The following is a 25,623-nucleotide window of genomic DNA, read 5'->3' as shown; positions in this document are numbered from 1 at the left end:
GTATTTATCATTCTGTATCAGAGGCTCGCGGCTAGCATGGCATCAAAGCTGTATCGTGGGCAGGCTACCTCCTTAGCTAGCTAGCTAGCTTAAAATCAAATGTCTAACGGTACAGTACATACTGACTTTTTTCTTTTTTACACAAGCCGACGTACCTCTGTCTTTGACTTTCGATTCCTCCTGTTCTTTTTTCCGTTTCCTTCCCGTTGCCCCTGAAGGCTTGGACCTTTTCATCTTTCTACTTGTTTGCCTCTTGCTGTTGCATCATTGCAATCTCCGACACTTTCAGCTGGAGCTGCCGCGTCACTTTGGCTGTGAGCCGCGGCCCGTGGGTGCCAGATAAGCGACCATCCCCCCCTTTCATCACTTACAGTCAGTGCTTGAATTGGAATGACAAAGGTGCCAGTACTCTAAAATCAGCAACTTTTTCAAGTCAATTTTATATATACAGCCCACAAACAAGAATTTGGCTACTATAATGCTGGTGGGTTTGTCTCTTTACTACTGTATATTTTAGAAAGGTTCACTGTACTTAACATTTTTTATGATAGGCAGCGGATATGGCTAAAGCTCAGTAAGGTCAATATTAACTGAAAATATAGCAATCAAAGTCTAGATCTTCTGCTGAAGACACATGAAGCAGAGACCTTTCAGGTGAGAGCCCCTCTGGTGGTGTTCAACATTAATGACAAGGAAACAAAGCTCTGGTCAGAAGCATTTTTTATAAAAAGCTTTAACAAAATTAAGTATTTCTGTACATTTTGAATGCAATCTAACTTTCCAACTCAGAAAACGAAAAACGAAAAAGTGCCAAAAGTCTTCTCACATGGCTGAGCTGCTTTGCAATATACTTCACCACTGAAGAATACAAATATGTATAAAGTAAACTATGATGCAATCTAACTTTCCAACTCAGAAAAATGATAAAGAGCATGAACAAAGAACATGTAAAAACAAATGCAAAATTTGCACAATCTAAAATGAGAAACTGTAACTGCAAGTAACAAAGTCTGAGCCATGGTAAAGAGTTACATTGAACACCAAGCTGATCAGATAACTCCCTGGTTGGTCTGAAGTCCTTCTATCTCCTGGATCTGTACAAATCGGCACATTATGCCAAAAGTCTTCTCACTGGGTGAGCTGCTTTGCAATATACTTCACATTGTTAGAAAAGGCTCCAGAAGGCCTTGGGGACATCAGTATCAGGGGCTGGAGCTGGACAGGCTCTTTCATCAGCACTTCTCCTTCCCTTTGCCAGCCAGGACCTCACATACTGTTCCGGATTGAACTGTCCTAGTGATGGTCCATTACATTTAATGAAAACCAGGCTGGACAGTCGGCTGACAGAGAGAGCATTCCTTTTTGCAGTAAGGATATCGTTCATGCAGCTGAATGCCCGCTCACACTCACTAGTGGAGACGGCGATGGTTCGGACTGCTTTCAGTAGAGGCTCCATGGCAGCAGGTGTACGGGATGCCCTGGTTTCCTTGTATTCGCGAAAGCCCTGAACAGTCTCTCTTCTGTCCACTTTCAGCACTTCGCACAAACGTAGCACCTCTACGTCCCCATACTGTACGTCTAACTCCTCTTCAGGCCAACTTCCAGGATGGATAACTTTCATGTCCTGGATTAGCTGATTGTCCCGGGCCTCCCGGCCATGTAATGGGATTTCTCTTGTGCTGACATGAGAGGAGGTTGTGGAAGTCATTCTGTGTCTCAGATTCTCTACCATACTGCGGAAAAACTGACCTGCATGAATCTGTACAAGCCTGCCATTCTCACGCAGGGCAACACCCTTGAAGGACTTCTCAGCTAGAGCTGTATGAACTGTAGTCATGTGTGGGCCAGGCATGGTGACCATGGATTCAAAAACTCGTATTTCTCGAGTTAAGAGCCTATCTGCTGTAGGCAGTGTCATCTCTCTTTTTTGGAGTTGCCGAGAGAGGTCGCTGAGCTCTGTGAGCGCATCGTACATCAGTCCCAGATTGCTGACAAACGTTGCAGATGTGAGCACATCATCCAGGCCCTTGTACTTTGCTCTGTCTCTGGAATCCCTGCTCGTGTCGTTTGCAGCATTTGTGAAGTGATCATGAAGCACTCGGTAGTTTTCCCAGACTGCTCTGACGCTCCTTTCACTTGAAGCCACCCAGCGGATGGACAAAACACGCCCTATCACCAGGAGACGCTGTCCGACTGCTTGCGCACACTGCGCTAACTGCCTCTGATTTTTGGGGGAGGCATGGAACAAGGAATAGAGTTTGTCAAAAAAGATCTGGAAATGATTGAGCCCTGAGACCTCCTTGACCACATCCCCAACTGCCAGCTCTAGACGATGATTGGAGCAGTGCCACACAAACAGGCTTGGAAATTTACTACACAACTGGGTAGCAACGCCTGTTCTCTTCCCTAGCATGACTGAAGCCCCATCACATGCAAAATAAACGAAACACTGACCTAAAAAGTCCTCGTTAAAATCTCTTCCAAGACTCCATTAACGCCTTTGTGATGTCATCAGCCGTTGTTCCATCCAACTCGATCAGCTCCCAAAAAAACGTTTCGGGCTCAGCATCAGCTAATGCTGAGCGTAGACACACAACAAGCACCGTTTTACCACTAATAGTGGTAGATTCATCGACCAAAACACAGAGTTTTCTTTGGTTTTTTGTAATGTCTTTTGCCATTTTTTTCTTCAGCTCATGAGCTATGTGGTCGATGATTTCGCCACAGGTTTTATTGGAGTGCAAAACCCTGCCCACGTTCAGCCCATTCAGTTTCTGTACATTCAAATCAATTGGCATGTCTGTGAATGGCCGGCTATGTGCCGTTCGAAAAACTCTGATAGTGGTGTCTAATTCAGATTTATGCATAGACTGCACTTGATGTTGAATAGTTTCACATGAAGCAGATGTAAGGATGTCAGCAGCTTTTACATGGGCTTGTGATTCTTTATGTTCTTTGATTTTTTTTCTCAGGCTAGCTTGTTGTTTGCCCTTGTCAACACCGAAATGAGACACTGCACACTCACCCCATTCAGTTGACAGTTTCAGTCCTTGTCCAGTGTGTATTCCCAAAGATTTGACATCTCTGCATATCCGACATCCTAGCTTCTTATCTTTAAGAAGGAGCCATGCATTGGTCTTGCAAAAATATTGCACCTGGTCCGTTGTCCAGCAGTCAGGTGCATCGCTTTGCCCGGTGTTGGTGGTGGCAGTTGAGCCAGCAGCAGCTAACGTTAGAGGCTCTGGAGGAGGCGGCGGAGCTAGTGCTAATGCTAATGCACTAGAACTTGGAGCAGGAGGATCAACCAAAGAAAGCTCCCCATCAGACACAATTTCCAACACAGGCACAGCATTCTCTGTATTTGAAGTTTCTTCCGGCGACAACCGCTGTCTTTTTGCACTTTTTTATTAATCCATGCTAACATTTTAGAAATGCTAATTTGTGACGTGACTTGCTTTCCTTCTCTCGGGGGCGTGCCTGCTCTGTTCTATCACTCTACATAGCCACCCACTGGGTGGGAGTTGCACTGCATAAACACAACACATGTGCATCTAGGTATGTAAATTGTAAAGCATTAAAACATGGTTTTACTAACAGTTTTCAGTATGTTGTTACTTCGGCATTATTATTATTATTATTATTTTGAAACGTGTATTACTATTAAATCACGGTCAAATAGGTTAATTTTGACATAGTCGTTTCCACCACAGTATTTACATGGAGAAGATAAGCCCCGCCCCCTCTCCAGCACGTTCTGTTTGAATGACAGGAGTAAACAGCTGACAGCCGCTGTGAAACTCCAGCGGTTAGAGCGATGAGAATGTCCGTTCGACACCTCATGACGCATCTACTGAGTACCGGGCGGCTGTATATATATATATATATGGATGTATAATAAGAACGGCGGGAGAGTGTTGAGTACTGGCACGGTGCATGAGTACCGGAGTACCGCCAGCATGCCGGTACTGAGCAAGAAGTGCCGGTACTCCATGGGTCAGAACCAGAAGTGCCGGTACTGCGTACCGGTGAGTACCGGCCCAATTCCAGCACTGCTTTCAGTTACAGCGCCCATGGTACAGGGCAAATGTAAAATGTTGCCGCCGGCCCTGGGTGCAAAGGGTGTTTACTTTATTCAATTATTAATGTAAACGTATTACATCAAGGGCATACAATTAGGCAGAATAAAAAAAAAAAACATTAAAAAAAAAAAAAGTATTAATTTTTTTTTTTCTCCCAGCGCAGCGCCCCTCCAGATCTGGCGCCCTAGGCGACCGCCTAGTTCGCCAGTGGGAAGGGCCGGCCCTGGATGGAGCATTACTAACCCGACTCAGATGGTTTGTTTCACCAAACGATCTAGTAAAGCTCAATTGGAAGCCATTTGGAAAGGGGCAGGCACTTTCAAAAATACTTGGCAGGTGATTGGATCAATCTGTCTATCACCTTCTATCATGGGCCACTTCTGATTGGTTAACAATGACTGGTACATTTTTAAATTAAAACGCAGGCTTTGCGATTTGATAATTGCATCATTTAAAAATCGCGATTTCGATTTAAAATCGATTAATCGTTCAGCCCTAATTCACATACAGTACACTGATATGCAAAATGCAGATGGTTACATTTCTGATACAGTTGGGTAAATACATTTAGCTCCTTATTGCAGCAACTGTTGCTCTAAAATCTAAGCATATGAGAACTTTCATTAGTAGACTGGTTTGCAAATCAAAGCATTTTTGTGACCTGAAATGTACAAATACACACGTAACTAGTAGTGGTAGTAAATAGGTTCTCAGTTGTTGCTCTTATACCGTCATCCAACAAACTTTAACACACACAACTCTGAAATGTTCTGTAATCTCAACATCATTTAACCCTGTTCTCGGTAACTAAAACCCTTACATTGAGCAATTTGTTATATGAGAAGAACAGCTTTATAATATCAAATTAAAGTTGACATTTTGAATCTAGTGGCACCTATTTAAACCAACTGCAACAGTTTTTCATTGTGCTGAAGTAAACTGTAAGTAGACTGAGGGCATATATGCAGCCGTCATATTTATCTTGAAACATGGAAAGCAGATGTTCATACATTCAGATGTGGCTCTAATAACAACTATTATTTGCATCTTTAATAACAGTTTCTCGATAACCGTAGGTTCACAAAAGTCATCCACATTTTAGACATGCAAACATTTCGAAGGCTGAAAAGGAGAGTAGAAAGAACAACAAAAGCCATTTTCCAGGTAAAACTAAATTGATTTTTATTGAAATGTCTTGTACATTTTCGGCTGGGCAGGATAAGACGTCACTTCATTTCCAGTGGTTTCTCACATCTAAACACTGCCAGGGGTTTTTAACCTTGTTACTTCCTCATTAAGACTCTTGATCAAACCTCTTCCCTCCCACAACAATGAGTCACATTATTCATGTTGCTCAGACCCAATTTAAGCATCTGTATTTGATAAAGACAGAAATGTTCGGAGGAAGAGGACACATGATGGAGGACACCCTGAAGGTCTAGCCCATCATACATTTGCTGAAATGGCATTTTATGCTTTATATTTTGGGGAATGACCGATTCAAGGGGATCAAAATAATAATAATACACTGACCCTGCAGCCCGCGACCGAAGTAAGAGTACATCTCAAGTAGAGCCTGAAATCTTGAACAATTTTAATCTGCGTTGTCTTTGTTTTAATGCGACACATCCAAGATACAAGTGCTGATTTTCTGTCAATATCAACTTGAGACAAAAATAAATAAGCCAGGTCTGTTTTTAGATTAAATTGATTCTGACAGCCGAACAAAACAGCCAGTCTGCTGCAGAGACTGACTCTTTGACAGAATGCCACAACCCAAAATATATTTCAAATAGATCCAGCCAATGCTACTTAAATATCAATTTGTGGGGATAACATGGGGCTACATATTCTCCCTAACACAGGAGCAGCTGACTAGCCGAGAAGGAGCGAACCACTTCAAAAAGGCAGATAGTCAACACCTTCAGTTGTGATCTCGGGCACAGTGACTCCTCTCTACATCCCCAAATGTAACGAGACACATATTCCAGTATTTGTGTCTCTTTAAATTAATCCCCAATCATACATTTTACTCCAGTGATGCAGAACCAAAGAAGTATTTAATTTTTGGCAAACAGTCTAACACAGGTTTGTAAACACATTTTCCCTTGTTGAAATAAAGACTTTTCATAGAAGCCATCCATTGAACTAAACCTATCAATGTTGACAAAAAAAAAAATCTTCCACTACTCTGCAGAACTCAAACTGAGAATCAAATACATTTGAAATCCTAATAGAGATTTGTTCTCTGGTGGATGTGTTTTGCTTCTTTCTAGGAACAGAAAGGGTTTTCCGCCGGGTAAAGCTGAAGAGGTTCGGCGCGCTCCTTTCCCAGGCTCTGCGCCGTTACGGAAAATAAGGATCTTCTAAATCTCTTCGATTAAGATCGGCGACGTCAGCCAGGTTGATCCCGAGTGCTCTGGCTGGTCAAACACTATATAGCAGCTTTTTTTTGTTTTTCACGTTTATCACTTTTTCTCCACATTTCTAGTTTTTTCCTTACACCTGTCACATCCGTACGGACACACACACACATACAATTTGTAACACTCCTTCCAGACTAAACTTTCTTCCTTCACCGCTCCGACATGCGCACAGACACACACAACCTGTTTCCAGGCAGTTATAGTTCCTTTGTGTAGCCCCCCTAAGGGTCGCCAGACTCGACGTTTTCCGAGTGTAAACACCTTAAGGCACCCATAATGCAATGTGAACACTAAACACTGATGGTGCAGGGAGTACTTCCCCTCACCGACAGGGAGTCGCACTCCTTTAGTTTCCCAACCCTCTCCACCCCATGTGGCCATTACAACTAAATGTACAATCCATGCACACATACTGTTGTTGCTTCTCATTCAGGTCAGAGCCCTCCTGCCGTCTCGTTTCCTTTCCCCTTCATCCTCAAAGTCAGCGAGGTTATCCAGTACAGTTTTATGAAAGGAGAGGAAATGAGGCAGGAGAGACGTCTGTCCCAAATTAGATGACAATGGATCTCACGTGCAAAATGGCTTCACAAAGTCAAAACACATAAGGCCTGCGGTATTTCTTTTTGCATTGTTGTCAACAAAAGTTAAACAATATATCATCTGCAGACTCTTCTTTGCACTACGAGTCCCAAAATAAAAAATAAATAAGATCTCCCTCTTTTTTTTTTTTTTTACTTAAATACAAGTTCATATTTTCTCTGATGCTCAAAAATACTTTTTTTGTTCTTTTTTTTTGCCTGAAGATAAAGTCCTTCAAAAAAAAGGTTAGAAGATTTCCCCCCACCAACCCCTTCACACATGCAGGCAGCCCCTTCCACTGAACCGGTGGTTTGAAATTCCACAGGAGCTCTTTGAGAAATAAACAAAGGAGAAAGCAAAAAGACGGAAGGTAAAGTCAAAGTAAGTTTTTTTAAAGATTGCAGGCAACAACGAAGCCAGTGGAATCAAAGATGGGAAAAGAGGTAAGGAATGAAGGAAAAAAGGATGATGGGAGAAGGAAGACTGGTGGATGTGGAGGCAGTAACTGAAGGGGTGTTAATAAATAACAGCCGGTCGGACACCCCCTCCTGGGTCCACGCTCCTCTCTCAATACTGACAGTGGAGGCATGTGCTCAGCACCAGGCCGTGGATCTGCGCTGGTCGAAGTCAGCGATGAGCCGCTTGATGTGGGCCAGCTTGTTGTGCAGATACTCGCAGCGCTGCTTCTCCTCGTGGTAGTTGGGGCTGTGCTGTAAAGCAAACGCACAAATAATATCAGACTCCTGCTGCGCTAGACAGAAGGACAGCAAGCAGAATTAACATGAGAAACAACAAGCAAGTGTTTTGTTAGTGTTTAGAAAAAACAGACAGAAGTGTAGAAGCACTCACGTGTTTCATCTTTTTGTACTCTTTCAACACTTCTTCTTGCACCTTCTGTAAAAAGGAAAAATCACTTTTAATGCATTTGAACAGTACAATTACATTCATTGTAAAAGGACAACGCGTATACATTTAGCTGATATAGAAATCCAAACTCTAAAGTGATATCCGTGTGATAACATGGCACAAAAGCAGCACCTAGAAACAATTATGGAGACCGATTTAGTAAATAATAATAATATATACTTATTCATTTAAAATACAAACAAAAAGACATCACTTCTTCCTTCCTGTGTATTCAAATATATGACCAAACAGTCTAAGCCAGGGGTGTCAAACTCAATTTCATCTCGGGCCACATTAGCATCATGGTTGCACTCAAAAGGGCCAGTTTTATATATATATATATATATATATATATATATATATATATAAGACTATATAAAAATACATATATAAATATTTACTATATATAAAATAATGTATTATATTACATGATTGCCTCTGCATTGGATTATTATGGGATAGGGTAATAACTTCATAATTAACTACGTCTGAAAGCAGAAGTCTAGGGCAAATCATTGCAAGTCTCTTCAGTGAAAATGTCACAAAATGATTTAAAAAGAAAAGTGAAATTCTGAAAAAAAAAGTCAAAGAAAAAAGAAAAATGGACATTTTGAAAAAAAGTCAGATTCTGAGAAAAAGACAAATTTAAGATGCATTGTGGGACATGTAGTTTATGGGCAACGAGCTTCTGTAAAGCATCATGTAACCGTATAAAAAACGTATTTTATTCTTTGCAAGCTCTTGCGGGGCCGCACAAAGTGAAGTCACAGGCCGGATTTGGCCCCCGGGCCTTGAGTTTGACACCCCTGGTCTAATGGTGTTTAGTTAAAAAGATATCTACAAAACACTTAAATCTTAGAATAAAAAGTAAATCATCATGTTAACTGCTACAAGGAATGGACAATATAATAACCCCTCTGGAGGAGACTCAACAATCTCTGTAGTGCTTATAGGAAAGGGGTCCGCTACTTTTTACTGAGTTTATCCGACCTTGCCATTTAGAACGACACAAACCCACCATAAATGCTCGATAAGGATTACACAGTAAGTGGCTTTAAAGAAACTGGCATGTAGAAATGTTTCACGCCGACTGGTCTGACCTGGTATTCTTTGGTGCCCGGTGTCATCTTCCGGCACTTGGCGTCCAGCTGGGTGAAGCGGCGGGTGATGTTCTCCACGCGGGCGTGTAGGAGGCGATACTCATCGTACTCTGCGTTGAAGTCATCCTTGTAGCTTTGCCGCTGGTCGATGGACACCATGGGCATGTACTTCCTGTAGACACACAGAAGGTCATTTCAGTGTGTTCAAAGCTCCCCTGACTTTCCTTGTTTTGAATACACCTCGCTAAAGGTCGTGATCTTTACTGAAAGGTGAGATCCTGTTGAGATTGTCTATCTGTGCAGTGAATAATATAGACTTTTTACCAATGAGGTGGAAAGTGCAAAACATTTAACGTGCAGCAAAGAAAGAAAATGAATCACATCTGTGTTTGTTTCTGGGTTTTCTGTGTCCTAATTCTTAGGAACAGAAATGTTTTGAACTGTGAAATGAGAGGGCTGAAGGGTAAAGAGGTCGAGGTGACTCACACAACATAGTCGGGCATCTCAATTGTAGAGGAGAACTTGGTGGGCTGGTCTGTCTTCTCAGTCTTCCCTGGTTTCTCCGTCTTCTCCGTCTTCTCCGTCTTCTCCGGTTTCTCCGTCTTCTCCATCTTCTCCGTCTTCTCCGTCTTCTCCGTCTTCTCCGTCTTCTCCGTCTTCTCCGGTTTCTCCGTCTTCTCCGGTTTCTCCGTCTTCTCTGGCTTGTCTTTATCTGAAGAGTCTGAAGAAAGAGAGGAACGTTTGAGACTCTCAGATAAGATACCGTGGAAACGTACTCGTTATAGGAGCTAAAAAGTAAATAAGCAGAACAAGTGATAGGGGATGCATGTACAGAAATGTCCATAAAGTATATTGCAAAAATATATACTGCACTGATAATCCATGGTACAGGGTTAACATGTGAAGAATGACTGAAAAACATCACAAATGATCCTTTGTATTGGTAGAGTTGCTTTGGTCTGCTATCTTTGCCAAATAATCCGTCACATATAAGGAATAAACTGCAAATGATGAATTCCTGTACAGGGAATACATCAAATAAGCGCTACTTGCGTATATGACCTGCATTAGCATTCTCTTTAAAAAGAAAATAGTCTCTGAAATAACAACCACAACATTTGCAAGATCAGGTAAAGCAGAACTAATGAGGACAGTACACACATTACACACGTTTTGATTTGTGGACACTAGGAGGCAGTGCAAATCCAAAACGAGCTGGCAGTATAACTGGAGAATTCTACATATTAAAAAAAAAGAAAAAAGATCTGTTTGAAGAAGAAATCACACCATTATCGTTTTAATACAATTATTCAAATGAAAACAATTATCTTAAAATGATAGTTTCTTTCTAATGCCGCAAGTCATATTGAAAAATGTAGACAGGAAAATCACCCCACCAATGTTTTCTCTTTTACACAACGGACATTTAAAGTCGTCATGATGGGAAACGCACAGGTTTCTCAGGCAGGGTACATGCAGGAACCCTGAAGTCAAATGTAATACTTTTTAAGACCCTTTAAGACCCTTTCCATACATTTGAAGACCTCATCTCCACTTCAAGTTTTAACCGGTTACATTGGCGACACACTTTACCTCACATTTACTATATACAGTATTGATTGTCCTTCCTCCTTATCTTCCAACCATTTGGACGCAGACTTGCATTTCTCCATAACGATGTTGTTTAACAACCGGCGTAAACGGAGCTTCGCTCGCTATCAAGCAGTGAGCGTGCGATGTCCTGTTCAGATGACGTCAAATCCAACGGGATGCCATAAATAAACTACAGAATCACACTGCACACCTACGCAATGATTACATTCAGGCCGACTGTAGAATACAACCTCTTTGGACAATTTATATACTTATTGAAAACAAGCTACAACATGTAATACCTTGGAAAATGCTGTTTAATACTTTTTAATAGCCTAAATTGATCAACTTTTAATACTTTTTAAGACCCCGCGGACACCCTGTCAGGTTATTTCACAGGTAATAAAAAAAATGTATTTCCACAATCATTTTTTGCTTTGGTCCGTACAAACTTGAGAAAATCCTGATTTAGCAGCTAGTAACCTGAGGTTGTCCACTTTGTCTGCTTTTTGAAAAGGGAGTGGTGCACATTGTGTTAATCAAAGCTTGTTTTTATAGAAATGTGTGGGTTTGAAATGCTATCTGGAAATGATGCTCATTCTGTGGGTGTGACACAAGAAACAAGCCCTGTTCCATAACATGTACTTAATCTAATGCAGTGTCAATATTACTGCTCTTTTTGGATAAATACACTTTTGAAGATCTCTTCCCAACTAAATTCCCACAAACAGTAAGTGACAGTACTTTGAAGTGTGTGTAAAGCATCAAAAAGGCTGATAGACAATGTCTTAAAACTTTTGGTTCAGTGAGTCTGATGATTAATAGTGACGACAGAAACACACCTTGTTCTTTGTGAGGGACCTTGTTGATGACTTCTTCTCGAGTTCGTGTCTCTTCCTCGGCGTTGCGCTTCCTTTTGGCTTTGCGACAGTCTACGGCGGGCTCAGCGGTGCCGGGCGGACTCCTGCTACCTTTGTCCGTCCGCTTCCCTTTGTCCCGCTCTCGATCCTTATCTTTGTGCTTCTTGGATTTCTTCTTCACCTTCTTGTTGGCGCTGCTGGACGAGGGGGGGCTGCTGATGACAGTGGAGGTGACTGTGAGGGAGGTGCAAGAGGAGGGGGGAAGAGGAGGAGGAGGAGGAGGAGGAGGGCTGGGGGAGGCGGCCGGTCTGGGGACGGGGGTCCGGTAGCGGTCCTGCGGGGTCCTGTCAGAGGAGAAGGGGCTGGGCGAGGGGTCCCTGCAGGAGGAGCTCTGGTCCATGGGCAGGTCCTGGGTGCCGCAGCCCTCGGGGGTGCTGGGGGAGTTGGAGTGGGAGGCCGGGCTGGGCTGCTGGTGAGACGGGGCGGGGGGGTGGGACGGGACAGGGAGATGGGCGGGGGGGCCCGAGGCGACGTTGGAGGGGAGGGACGAGCGCTTGGAGTTGGGGCTTCCCTCGTGGCGGTCGGAGGAGGAGGCGGCGGGCCCCCGGCTGCTGAGGTGGGAGATCCGGGCTTTCTTGGGGGCCAGAGGGTCGATGAAGTCAAAGTCTGGCTGGAGCTTCTACAAGTCAAACATACAGGATGAAGCTAAGAAAGTGCATGGTTTACCGTAGAGGTGTGTGTCAGTGTGCATTTGCTCAGATACCTGCGGGGACGTGGGGACGCTGTCTTTGGAAGGACTGCTTGAGGAGAGGGTCTCCAGAGGAAGACCCAATTTTCTGTTAGAGAAAGACAACGTGGTTAGTGTGGCGAAACAGACCAGACAGGACACATTAGAAAAAGTTTTAGGAAGGAAAATATTTGACATGTTTGTCGGGTCTTAAGGTTTCACCTAATGCTGGGCTGGTGAGTAACACTAAGACAGCTTACAATACTTTACAAGAAATTATCAGAAAGTCTGTAAAGCATTACAAGTGCTCATTTAGTGCTAATGCAATTACATTGTCATATAATTAACACAATAATAACTGCTGAAGTGCTAAGACTAAATAACATGAACACTTGTCCAAAATAAGGAAAATGATAAGTGTAAAAACTAAACCTGATGGTGTGCTACATGAGCTATTATAATACTTTAAAGTTGAGCCATTCCTTTAACATACGGACTGAAGGTTGCTAGTGGTGAATTCATGTCAGCTCTGGCCCTGACGATGGCACGTTTACAACACAGAACACTGAGCAAACAAAAACAAAATCATTCCAAAACAAACATTGGGATCCACAGCAGCCTACACTACAGTTGCTGCTTTTCCTTCACACAGCACTGTTTACCTGACAGCCAGCTTTACCTAGCCGCCGCCTGCAGGGGGTTTCAACTAGTACTTAAGTGTGGTTCAACACCATGGGATGCAGATGCTTTATTAGTTCAGACAGGTATGTATTTAGAGTCAGAGGGAAAATAAAATGCTAAATAGGCCACATCAGTACCGAGCCACGATCCGGTCCACCTGGGTCTTCTCATCTTCAGAGTAGCCCGGCCAGTCGCGCTGGATGTCTCGATAAATAAAGTCCTTCAGTGAGAATGTGTTGTCTTTGGGGTTCAGGTTGGCCACCTGTTTGGAGCACACAGGAACACAGGACGGTTAAACTGACAGCATGATACATGTACAGAAACTTCACACTTCCTGTGCTGGCCATCTGTGCATGCAAATTGACCAATACAGTGTCTTGCTTTTTGTTTGATCTTGTGTTTAATGGGGGGAAGGTGATCTTTTGGACACAACAATTAGGGTGAAATTACTAAATGTCATATTTTATAAAAACAGAAGTGACTACTTCTGGATTTTAATCAACAGGAATACACTTACATTTTTGCTTTGTCATGCTTTTTTCTGTGAAGCATTAATGTAGTTACATTTCGTTGTGCAAACCTGTGTTGCAAAACAACAATATATGATTCTTGAAACTCTAAAATGGAGGACATGTTGATGCTAATAATCATATTCAGGGTATATGCAGGAATCTTTTTTAAGACCCTTTCCATACGTTTTAAGACCTCATCGCCACTTCGAGTTTCAACCGGTTACATTGGCGACACACTTTACCTCACATTGACTATATACAGTATTGATTGTCCTTCCTCCTTATCTTCCAACCATTTGGACGCAGACTTGCATTTCCCCATAACGAAGTTGTTTAACAACCGGCGTAAACGGAGCTTCGCGTGCTATCAAGCAGTGAGCGTGCGATGTCCTGTTCAGATGACGTCAAACCCAACAGGATGCCATAAATAAACTACACAGAATCACACTACACACCTACGCAATGATTACATTCAGGCAGACTGTAGAATACAACCTCTTTGGACAATTGATATACTTATTGAAAACAAGCTACAAAACGTAATACCTTGGAAAATGCCGTTTAATACTTTTTTTAATAGCCTTAATTTTCGCTAAATTGATTTATCAACTTTTAAGATCCCGCGGACACCCTGATATTGTGGCAGACACCTTACAGTACCTGTTGCAGGGTGGTTCCTAATGAGGTTCGGTCCTTCTGGTTGATTCCGTCCCGCTGCAAACGTGCGAGCACTTCCAGCTTCTTGTAGGGCCGGAGCGCCATCAGGTGGATGAGGCGGTCCTTGAAGGATCGCTGGGACACGGGGTTATTGGAAAGGCACTTACGAATAGTGTTGGCTGGGTTGATGGGTGTGGAGCGTTTGCGCTCGGGGACCACGTCATGGCCCGATAGTGCTGGCTTACGGATATGGACTTGCTTTCCTAGAGGGAAAGAAAATACAATTTGAAACGTTTTTTTTTTTCTGCATGGAAGTTCATCATCGTACATTAATATGCCGTCATATTTTCCCTCAACAATACACCTTTCTATCATCTTCAACTCAGTTACTGAAGCCAAAAGCCTCAAATGAACCTAAAAACATGTGGCACTAAGCTTTAAGAAGTTATTATTATTTTATTTTTTTCAGATGGCCAAACAAAACATATACTTGAACCTTGGAAACTAGATATGAAGGTTACACAAGGTGAAATTACGGGTCGTTCCTCATATCTAAGTTCGGGCAGACACTGCGTGCTTTTATGGCACCAATAACCATTACTACTTTCAGTGTTTACAACAAAGAAGTCCCATTTAAATGGCAGTTACCAAGAAATAAGGACACCAATAATGGACACTGTTACTCGATTGAAAATCACTGTATCAACTAAGTATAGCTTGAGAGTCTTGGTCATAGTTGTTTGTCCTATGGCGAAGGTTTTGAAAGACCCCTATACGTGACAAAAAGGGATCAGGATCCATTTAGAGAGGTTACACACTCTGCAAAGTATAATGACAGGGTGCTGCAGGTGGAAAGCTTATGTAACGATATTTCCTCTTTCGGAAAAAATCATTCTATACATAGAAAACGTATGCAGAACAAGAGTATAGTAATTTACAGCCTGTGAAAATAAGAAGCTAATGGTCCCTTTTGCATTAGTAAATAGGGTGCAGACTCCCGACCAGCTGCTACATGCTCCTGTCACACCCGTTCCCTCGGCCGCCTCTCGTTTCCCAGTTTCTATCTGGGCCACTACAGCTTATGCAAATGTTTCCCCGGGGCCCAGAGAAACAGGCCCGATGAGGTTTTAGTTGTAGCAGGTTTGAGGACTGAGTTACACTTTTGATTCGAGTTAAAACAAGGACATCTTTGACAAATGCTCAGATCTAACATACTCATTGACTCCAAACATGCATTCATGGCTAAAATGGTGGATACAACTGAAACATTTCTTACTGAACCCAAGTTAGGCGTAACAGTATGTATAATAGGGATGTAACGATATATCGGATATTGCGGTAAATAAAAGAAACTGACAAAATCTACCGCGATTAAACAATTTTTTTTTTTTAAAAACCTTTATTTAACCAGATGGTCCCATTGAGATCATCGATCTCTTTTTCAAGGGAGACCTGTCCAACATGGCAGCAAGTAGGTTACAACATGAACATAAAACAATAGATAACACAAAAGGACATCGTATTTACAGGGCTACATTTACATACCTAGAGACATTGACAAGTACCAACAGTATATTTATATCTCGCCCTGTCAACAAGCCTCACCTTCTTGGCAAACACTGTATTGTTTTTGAAGTGGTGGAGAGACAATGCGCAGTTTTACCCACTGCTGTCACCCATGGCCAAAGCATATCTCTCTGTCCCAGCAACATCAGTACCAAGCAAGAGAGTTTTTTTCCACAGCAGGGGATATTTGTAAACGCCCAAACATCCCAGCTTCTACCTGGAAATGTGGACATGCTCATATTCCTAAAAGATAACCTTGATGATGCCGAGTGAGTGAGTTAGAGTTGAGTTACTTGAAAAACTAAAGTGAAACTTGATTTATTCTATTGCAGGGTCTGATTATTATATTGTTGACACTTTAAAATACTACTATACTACTAAAATGCTGTACAAATCAGATTTATTATTTAATAAGGAAAACAATATTCAAGTAAAAAAATAAAAAAAAATTCACATTTATTTTCTTTATTTTTCAATATCGCGATAAATATCGTACCGTTAGTTTTTGGTATCGTTACATCCCTAATGTATAATATTGTTTTTTTCACACCATTGTTTGATGAGGTTATCCCACCACTCAACCTACTGTATACATAAATGACAAGAGAGCCATTAAATGGAGTATCTTGAAATATTTATCAAATCATAATTTTCTTGTTAATATCACATTCATATGATATTTAGGACATTATTTAAGAAGTTAAAATAGCTACCTGTATCTAAAGTTCAGAGGGTCTGCTATTTTTCAAAAGGAGCACAGTGGAGCTCTTTACCGGAGATTACATGATGTTTTAACAGGGTATAAAATCACTTCCAAAAGCTAAATAAAAAAAGAACTAACAGTACCTCCATGTTATTAACAGAAACCTGTTTACTCATTTACTAGCAGTGTTTAACAAATACCACCACATTTATTTTCCTCCAGTGTTTCCCTGTGGTTTGTTAGACCTTTGATAGCGATACCATTTTCACACGATAAGAGAGCAGAGTGACGCTTCTCCTTCTCTGTGGCCTGCTCTGTTTTTACCATATGAGCTTGCGCTTGAGATTCAAAAAGCAAGTAACCCTGCATGGTGACAAGTATAAAAGGGAAATACAAGTTAAGTCCTGCATGGAGCTGATCACAACAGCACTTGTTGCCTGTCCTGGAACACTTTCAGTATAAATGTTGGCAGGCTATGTGCTGAAAAAAAAAAACTGAAATAGCTTCAGAAGCAACCTTTGGCCCTTATCAGTCAGACTGCTAATCTGGAAAAGACTGAGACAGCAAAATTGCCTACTCAGTTGTAATAATGGCTTTGAATGGAGCCAGGCCGTCAGCTTTCACCCATTCAGTCCCTCAAAGTCCCCCCCCCCAAGTTTGAAAAGACATGAGAGGTGTTGATAGGATGTAAATCCGTGCTGGTGTCCAGGGATCAGACTTGGCATCTGAGGGTAGAAAGGGGCCTTACCTCTGTACTGGCCCCCAGGCTTGATGACTTTGGTCCCACGTTCACGAGTGTCTTCCGCGGCCTGGGTCATGCGTTCCCGGGTCACCTGGTAGGAGTCATTAGTGGCACACACGGTGACTTTGTCCTGTACTGTGGCCAACATTGCCAGGTGTGAGGCCCCTGAGCTGGAGACAAAGAGGGAGCGTGAGAGAGAACTGGGAGGAAGGGAGAGATTACCTTCCAGTAACAGTGGATTCAGCTGACTAACGTTACCTCGCAACATACTGATGGATGCACTCAAAGCTTCCCTGAGGGTTGTCTTTGCCCACATTAGACAGGTAGAAATCAAAACTGTTGAAAGGGTCTGGGGAGGAATCATTCTTGGGAATTTTAATGCGCTGTAAGGGAGAAAAAGACAAGTTATACCATCTATTCACACCTGGGATGATTATTAAATGATGGGAGAATGACATTCATACAAACAGTATGGTCTATAAAACTGCCATATATGACAAACCACCTTCAACTCTTCCCTAGGCTTTCACCTTAGTGTATGCATATATTAATACCCTTTCGCTAGCATGACACAGGAAGGTCTCCGAGGTCTCAGCAGCTAGGAGGAGGCCGTATTTGAGTCAAAACAGTGTACATAGACTTCATAAGGGTCTCAAATGGGTGCCTCTGAATAGTTCAGCAGACAGTTTGCATAGAGGATAGGGTTTATATTAACAAATATAAATTAATAACCACATTAAAAGTAGTCCTACAAAGCTACTACACTGGCTTTTAAATATTATGTACACTAGTATTACAAATAATGTACAATAGTGGTGTTTTAATAAGTGTAAGCCGAGCAGTAGTTGAGCATCTGATTAACTAGACAAGTCAGAACAAGTCAGTAGGTTTACTGGCTCCAAGCGTAGGGACGTCTCGATACAAATCAGCACATGCCACTAACAAATGTGAAGGATTAATAAACATGAATAACTTGTCATTAAAGGAAAACCTCACACAGCGGCTAACGCTAATTAGCTATTTTGTCGATTACAACACAGATTTGTTGTTCACTATTTTGACTCACCACACCAGGTGAAAAAATATGGTTTGTTGATATAGTTAATTTAAAAGTGTGTGCAAACTGTGTGTGGAGAAGTGTTTGGTTAAGAAGAAAAAAAGGGAGAGAGAGAGCGCAAGATGCACAGACAGCAGACAGCTGTTAGCGAGACGGGCCTTACCCCTTGGAGTCCCTTGAATTGTATTGTGGGCCGCTGAGAAGGTACATTCTGTAAGTAAAGAGAAACAACATTTTTACTGATAGCATCACTTTGAAAATGTAAAGTGGTATTGGCAGAGAAATACCAGTTAGGTAAGAAGCAACAAATAGATACAAAAAGACACATTGGTGAAGAACCTGCAGAACATGCCACGCTATTTGATTGACAATACAAACATTTGGTTGTAGAAACAGCAGAGCCTTGGGGTCCTAGCACAGCACAACACATCTAGTAAATGTTACATTTGAACATGTAAATACAGAGCACAGATAGCTGGTGGATAACATGCAAATGCCTTAAATGCCTGTCTGTTTGTTAAAAGTGTTGTGCTGTGCTAGTTTTATGAATTGAGAGTATTTCTGATTTAGGGCAGCAACAAAGATGTATTTTCATCACTGATTAATCTGAAGACAATTCAATCAAACAATGGATTCATTTTCATGTTCAATAAAATGTCTGAAAATAGTAAAAATGCTAAATCCAATGTGATGTCCAACTGCTTGTTGTGTGACAACCAGTCTAACAATGTAATACATTCCTTTTACAATCACAGAAAAAAGTCGCGGACCTTCACATACGAGCGGCTCAGGCTAGAACATGTTGGGCATTTGGCAGAAAAACATTACAATCTTGACAAAAATAAAATAAAATCCCCAAAATAGTGTTTTGTCGTTGATCATCTGACATAAAGGTCCGGCTGCAGAAACAATGGTAACTGTCAGCCGAAAATACTTAATGAAGTCAGATGGCTAGGTCTCTAAATAGAAACCTTGTGAGTCAACTTTACCTGCATCTTCTTAAGAGGTTAAGAGGTGGGTGGTAGGTGAAAGTGTTTTATCTGCACACAAGCATGTGGAACCTGGACAAAACTCAAATACAGCAAATATTTGGAGTAAGTATTTCTGAAATGTCTCTCTTTGTGTAAGTTTACAGGTTTGAGTTTGATGGCTACTTGAAATGGAGTGGACAACCACAAATATGCAGTGGTTGCTCTGGGGCAGTTGGGAAGGGAAAGCACAGGAACGGCTTCTTCTACTTTACACATCTGAGGCCGAGAAACCAGTTGGCCTGAATATACATTTATTTAAAGTTGCATCCTTTGGTTTGAGTGGAATGTGCATTTTATCAACAACAGTTTCTTTGCATTGTTGTACATGAAAATAGGCTTGCTTACTCAACATGAAACAAGATGCAGATCTTAGATCAAATGTGTTCTTTTTTTTTCCAGACTGAAAGAACCATGTCATGGTTGTTAAAGCTAAGCTACTCCAAGCCACTGACTGACTCCCTCCCCCACCCACCATCCATACACTCACACCAACCAGTCCTCACACACACCGTTCTGATCACATTTCACATCACCACAGAAAGACAAAGATAGCCAGCTTCCATAGTTCGATGACTGGTTGAGCTACATCACACGTTACTGAGAGGGAGAGAGGAACAAAAAGCAGGCAGTTTTGGCTGCTCAGTCAGCAAGAGATGGCAGGCTGCCGTTCAATGCAGCGTCAGACCAACATTACCATCCAATAAGGTTGTAGCATGGGTTGTCACAAAATAATTCCTTCAACTTAGTGATGACTTGGTTTGCCAGATGTCCCAAACTCATTTTAAATTGTGCTATTGATCCACATTTGAATTTATTATACAGGTCTCAAAGAGAGCCATGGTTTCACATACAGGCGTGTGATCAGTGAGTGGCATACATACTGAAACACACACACCATGTGCCATAAAAAGCAGTCACATAGAGACCTCTGAACACTACAGCCTAGCGCTAAGCTACAGTGCATCTGCCTTAAGCAGAGACCTAGGCCCAGTCAGTCAGGGTGTTATGTAACAGCGTTGTTGTTGGCTGACTTAAGGTCAGGTAACTCGGCTTCTAGGTCTCCGCAAGTCAAGACCGTAAAAGGTCCAGATTAGTATGTGTGGCACCTCAACAAGATTACACCATGTGTACAGTTCATTCAAGTTATATTTATTTGCACAGGTATGCAAATGACTTATTAGCACACTCAGTTTTAAAAGCTTCACAATGACAGATGGCGTCAAGCTCGGGGGTGAAATGCAGTACATGTCATGAGGTAGTTTGATGAGAGCTACAAGTACACAAATAAAGTCTATTTAAAATAAATGTCACTGATAGCAAGAGCCATTTTCCTATTATCTTTTTTTATCTAGGTTTGTCGCTCTCAGATACTATGTGACAATTGCCCTCTCGGGCAGCTTGAAGTAAAGTATGTAAAACCATTTCAACAATTTTGCAAACAAACCCATATTAAATGTGTGTCCAGTGTACACCTTTGAGGCCTAAACATGCATTAGCTTTAAGCATCCTGTAGTTACAATGTGGCAAGCTTGTTTGACTGAAACAGTTTATAAAAAACTGAAATAGCTGGATGAGCCCTGCTGGGAGTTTCATATCTCTGCAGGTTGTGATGTGACGTTGTCCAAATGGGTTAAACTTCTCACCATATGCTAAGATGACCAGTCATAGAAACGCTCACACAACCACTAACTAGTTACTTTGGCCTTCATTGATCTGCAGATTTCCATCCGGACACAGAAATAATGTTACTACCTTGTCGAATGAAAGTTAATCTATCACCGTTTGTACTCTCAAATGTTTTTTATCTGATGTTCAGTATTTTCTCAAAAGTAAAACAGGACAAACTATACAACTGGAAATGGAATGACTAAACCAAATTTAGCACATTTGAACTTTGAATTACAACAATATATCACCACTATTAACAATAAGAAGACATCAAGACTAAATGTGTATTACAACTTTTTACTTGAAATGTTAGCTGTTTTCACTATTTTCTTAATTATATGCATTTCTTTATATTACATATTGTTACTGTATATGTACCTATATATCCCTGAGGTCAATGTGTTGGATGTATAAAATGTGTGATTCACATATATATTTTCTTGAATAAAAGGAGAAAAAAAAAGAAAAAAAAAAGTTCATGATAGTTAACTAAGATAAGTTTGTATGAGTGGGTGAGCGTTTAGTTTATCAAACTTGGCAAGCGAAAAGTCTATTGGTCGATATTAAATTACAACTTTCTTGATTTGGTCAAAGTAATGCTAGTTTGCCAAGAGAAAAATGGATCAGCCTGTACAGAGGATTCAAACTAAAGTAGCTAGCTGGCTAATCAGTGTCCAACTTTACCAACAGGTTTTCTAGACTAAATAACACTTGTCAGTTCGTAAAACCCGGCTAGAGCATTAGGCGAAACCCTCATTAAAACCATCCAGTTGGTAAATGTATCGACACACGACAAAATCAGTGAAAAAAACAAGAAGAAAGTCGCTCTGTCAACAGCTTAGCTAACTTTGTAGCTTTAGCTGTGCGTGGCAGTTGGTGCTTCCCAGCTGAGACGAGCTGTGTCAGCCCCGCAGTGATGGCTCATTTTAACGGGAATAACCGGTCGTTTCACTCACCTTACAATGTTGGAGGCTCTCTATGGCTTTCAGCGCTGTCTCGGTCAATTTGACATGTAATACGGTGACTCTATCAGCGCTCTGTCGGCCACAATTCAATCCGTACCTCCCATCCTCGGAGAGCGCCGCCATCTTTACCAGCCCTCCACCATCGTCCCTTTGAGGCTGGAGCGTTGAGCAGCCGAGGTGCTCTCTCTGGCCCGGGGAGGGACTACAGCTGCTGCTGTCTTCAGGCTGACACTAGTGGATTGGTCTTGACTTGCTTGCTCGTAAGTTTTTCACTTTCCAACTACAGTAAACTCACAATAAATCATATATCATTCTGCTTAAGGCTATGGTGGAAAGTAATTCAAAAACATGTATTTAACTATGGTATACTGCCAGTGGTGTAAAGTAACTAAGTAGATTTACTCAAGTACTGTACTAAAGTACAATTTTGTAGGCCTACTTTACTTTAGTATTTCAATTTGTTTCTACTTTGTATTTCTACCCCACTACAATTCAGAGGTAAATAGTTTACTTTTACATCACTACATTTGATTAATACGTTAAGATACTTTGCAGATTTGGATTAATAATGTGACATTTAAACAACACTTAAAAAGGACTTTAGTTTGAGGAACATTCAAAAGCTACCCTGCAGTGTACAAAGTATGTCAAGCTGCTAGTAATACTATTTGCATTTGGTATTAGGACGCTATGGTGGAAAGTAATTCAAAACATTTCATTAACTACTGTAGCCTTCTTACATATTTCATTGGTTGAAGATGTACTCAGATTTGTTACCTTAGTAAAAGTAGCAATACTAAGTTTAAAAAGTACTTTAAAAGTCCTGCATTCAAAATTGTACTTAAGTAAAAGTACAATCAATCAAAAAATATCCTTAAAGTACCAAAAGTAAAAGTACTCCTTATGTGTAATGGTGCATTTCAGAATCCTATATTGAGTTACTGGGTTTCTATTATGAGTATTCATGTGTTTTTATCACAAATGTAGAGCTAGTTTGAATAACTTGATATACGTTTAGTTAATAAGTTATTTAAATGTTGTATCAGCTAATAATCCAAACCTAAAAAGTAACTAGTAACAAAGGCTGTCAAATAAATGTAGTGGAGTAAAAAGTACAATATTGGCGTCTAAAATGTAGTGGAGTAGAATTAGTAGCATAAACTGACAATACTCAGGTAGTATATTCAAGTAACTCAAAATTGTACTTAGGTATACTCAGGTAATGTACTTTGTTACTATTCATCACTGGGCCTGTGTTACTTTGTAGCCTACTTTAACATGTAAAATAGTATTTCTACAGAGAGGTTCTGCCACTTTATAAGTAAAATATCTTCCAATATTTGCTTTAGGCCTTCATGATTTCACACATAACAAGTGTACCATGATTTATTTAGCTTTAAACTCCATTTACAGAATCCAGACTGCTGTCATATTTTGCTCTTTTAAAGCCTCATTGGAGGAAACATTCTAGTTGCTAGTATCCCTTTCTCTGTAAGGGCACAGCCTGTCTCTCAAACACACACACACACACACACATGCGCACACACATACACACACACACACACACACACACACACACACACACACACACACACACACACACACACACACACACACACACACACATTAGTTACCTCTTGGCTAAACTGCCCCTGCCTGCTGTGTTTTTGCTGACACGCTAGAACTAATTCTAGCCCGGTGAAACTGTTAAAGGTAGCTTTTGTAGACTATACTTCAGTGTGAACTCCGGTTTGTTTAAATACAGTTTTAGCTGTCATTATAATACATACCAGCTTAAAAAATGTACTAAAGGACTTCTCGGACTATGTTTGCATCTAGCCTACTAATTAAACAAATAAACTGCCTAGAATTCTGAGGTGAATGTACTAATATGTAATGCTTAATAGTAAAACCAAGTGCTATGCTTTTGATTGTTTCATTACTTTAAGAACTGTACAGATACATTCTGACAAAATTCTTGTATTATGGCATTGTCAACCAGGACAGTTTTTCAATGCCAAAAACTATAGTGAATAATGAATTTTGGGCTGTAATGATCTTTCGGGTGGTTTTCTTTAATGATATGTGATAGACTGTATGTGACATCAGCACAATGGGCACAAGCGTGTCCCCGAGTGAGCTGCTCCTCCGCTATCTCTCAGTGTCAGTCCCCTTGACCTGGTGATAGGGCAGCATGTTGTAGAGCAAGCCATGCAGGGTGGGGAAAGGCCGGTGTGAATCCAGCAGATTACCATAGCTCTTAACCCCACCCATCCCCCTAACAAGTCACACACACGTACAAATTAGTTATTATTTTTACCTGAAAAACACACAGAAAATATTAGTTAATGTGTGAAATGTAAATCTGAAACAATATTATTCGCCCTTAAAATCAATAACATCATTGATAGTACCCTTCTTCTACTCAACAACAGTTACACATAAGCCTTATTGGGTTGACAAACTTTGCTTCAGAGCATTACAGTACCTATATTAAAACTTCTCTTGGTTTGAATACACACAGATTTTAAGTCTGTTTAATTCCAGAGGTGCTCTGTGTTCTGGTTTGTCTGACAGGTCACCTGCTGTGCAAACAATTAAATAAAGCCTTTGGGCTGGATTGATTGTAGAGATGTTTTGTTTACAGAGGCCCTGAAGGTGTCACCTGATAGAAGCTCAAGAGTACAGTATGAAGAATACTTAAAAATTAAACACCCTTTGCTTAAGGCTAAACATTAGGAGACTATGGATTAATTGACTGTGAAGTCCCCCCTTAATTGTATTACCAGCTTGCTATGATGATTGACCAGAGACACTTATCTTTCAATTCATTGTCTCATTTTCTTCTCAACACAGTTACATCCTCCTTCATCACCACATTTTATTCCCCCTAAATTACTTTTCATAGTTCTGTGTTTATGCCTGGGATAACCTTCTACCTTATGCAATTCTGAGAAACATCTAGGTTAATGATTGATAGTTGTATCATTTGGCCGGGCTCCAATGTTGGTGATAATCAGAGGCACATGCAGGAATCTGGAGCCTTCAGTATGAAAGATGCTCCTCTTGTTTTGTTAGATCAAAGGGTTTACATTTAAAGTAAGAATTGTATTTCTTCTTACCATGTGATCCTTTACTATGCTAATGAGGTAATCTTTAACAATTAGTGCTACCAACATCCACTAAAGGGTTTATCACCAATAAATACTCAAAGGTTTGCTATGCATTAATTTGAAGGAAAAACAGCGGCCATGAACACAAACACATTGCTCTATTCACACGTTGTAGATATTGCTAATGATTGGAAATAATGATTTTATTTGTTTTCTACATTTATTGTACATTCAAAGCAAGGTAATCAATGGCAGCTCGGCTAAAAGTCAAAGGTTTTATCCAAAAGTATAAATAGGCCTGTCGGCATATTATTCAAATTTAATAAAAGTGTCTTTGCATTTAGATGTGGGATAACATTTGCAGATATGCAAAACATTTACAATAATGTAATGTAGCTAAATGATCAGGCATAGTTTACCACAACCAGAGTCAAGGGGAATTAAATGATCAACACTTACTCAGGAGTGAGTAATTGCACCATCATCAAAAAGGCTCCAGCAGTTTAACTGTTAGTGACCTGTAATTGACATTAATAAGCAGGCATGGCAGTGGCAGTTGCACAGCAGCTCATTAGCAAGTGTTGCCTCACAGCAACATCCTGGGTTGGAACTTATCCAGATGCTGCTTCTTCCTTTAGTACATTGACACATGTGTCCG

At 40.9% G+C, this 25,623-nt stretch overlaps 1 protein-coding gene across 1 annotated transcript; it reads right to left on the bottom strand.

Moving 5' to 3' along the window:
• Positions 1-5,235: 5,235 nt before the first annotated feature.
• On the bottom strand, positions 5,236-24,126 carry ell2 (elongation factor for RNA polymerase II 2). Its single transcript, XM_034239579.1, has 13 exons — positions 24,031-24,126; positions 21,844-22,083; positions 18,352-18,399; positions 17,390-17,514; positions 17,138-17,301; positions 14,124-14,383; positions 13,089-13,213; positions 12,307-12,379; positions 11,526-12,222; positions 9,577-9,811; positions 9,091-9,262; positions 7,934-7,978; positions 5,236-7,794 (listed from the first exon to the last, which is right to left on the bottom strand). The coding sequence occupies exons 1-13, from the start codon at positions 24,124-24,126 to the stop codon at positions 7,678-7,680; spliced, it is 2,397 nt and encodes a 798-aa protein (XP_034095470.1). The 3' UTR covers positions 5,236-7,677.
• Positions 24,127-25,623: the final 1,497 nt, after the last annotated feature.

Source organism: Gymnodraco acuticeps, unplaced genomic scaffold, assembly GCF_902827175.1.
Source record: "Gymnodraco acuticeps unplaced genomic scaffold, fGymAcu1.1, whole genome shotgun sequence".
Lineage (NCBI taxonomy): Eukaryota > Metazoa > Chordata > Actinopteri > Perciformes > Bathydraconidae > Gymnodraco > Gymnodraco acuticeps.
This window is presented reverse-complemented; position numbering and strand designations above follow the sequence as displayed.

Coding starts and splice junctions, on each gene's coding strand:
- ell2 (XM_034239579.1), bottom strand. CDS start 24,126: ATGGGTGGGGTTAAGAGCTATGGTAATCTGCTGGATTCACACCGGCCT. Junction 17,515..18,351: donor AATTCAAGGGACTCCAAGGG/GTAAGGCCCGTC, acceptor TCTCCCTTACAG/CGCATTAAAATTCCCAAGAA. Junction 12,380..13,088: donor GTGGACCGGATCGTGGCTCG/GTACTGATGTGG, acceptor TTTCTCTAACAG/AAAATTGGGTCTTCCTCTGG.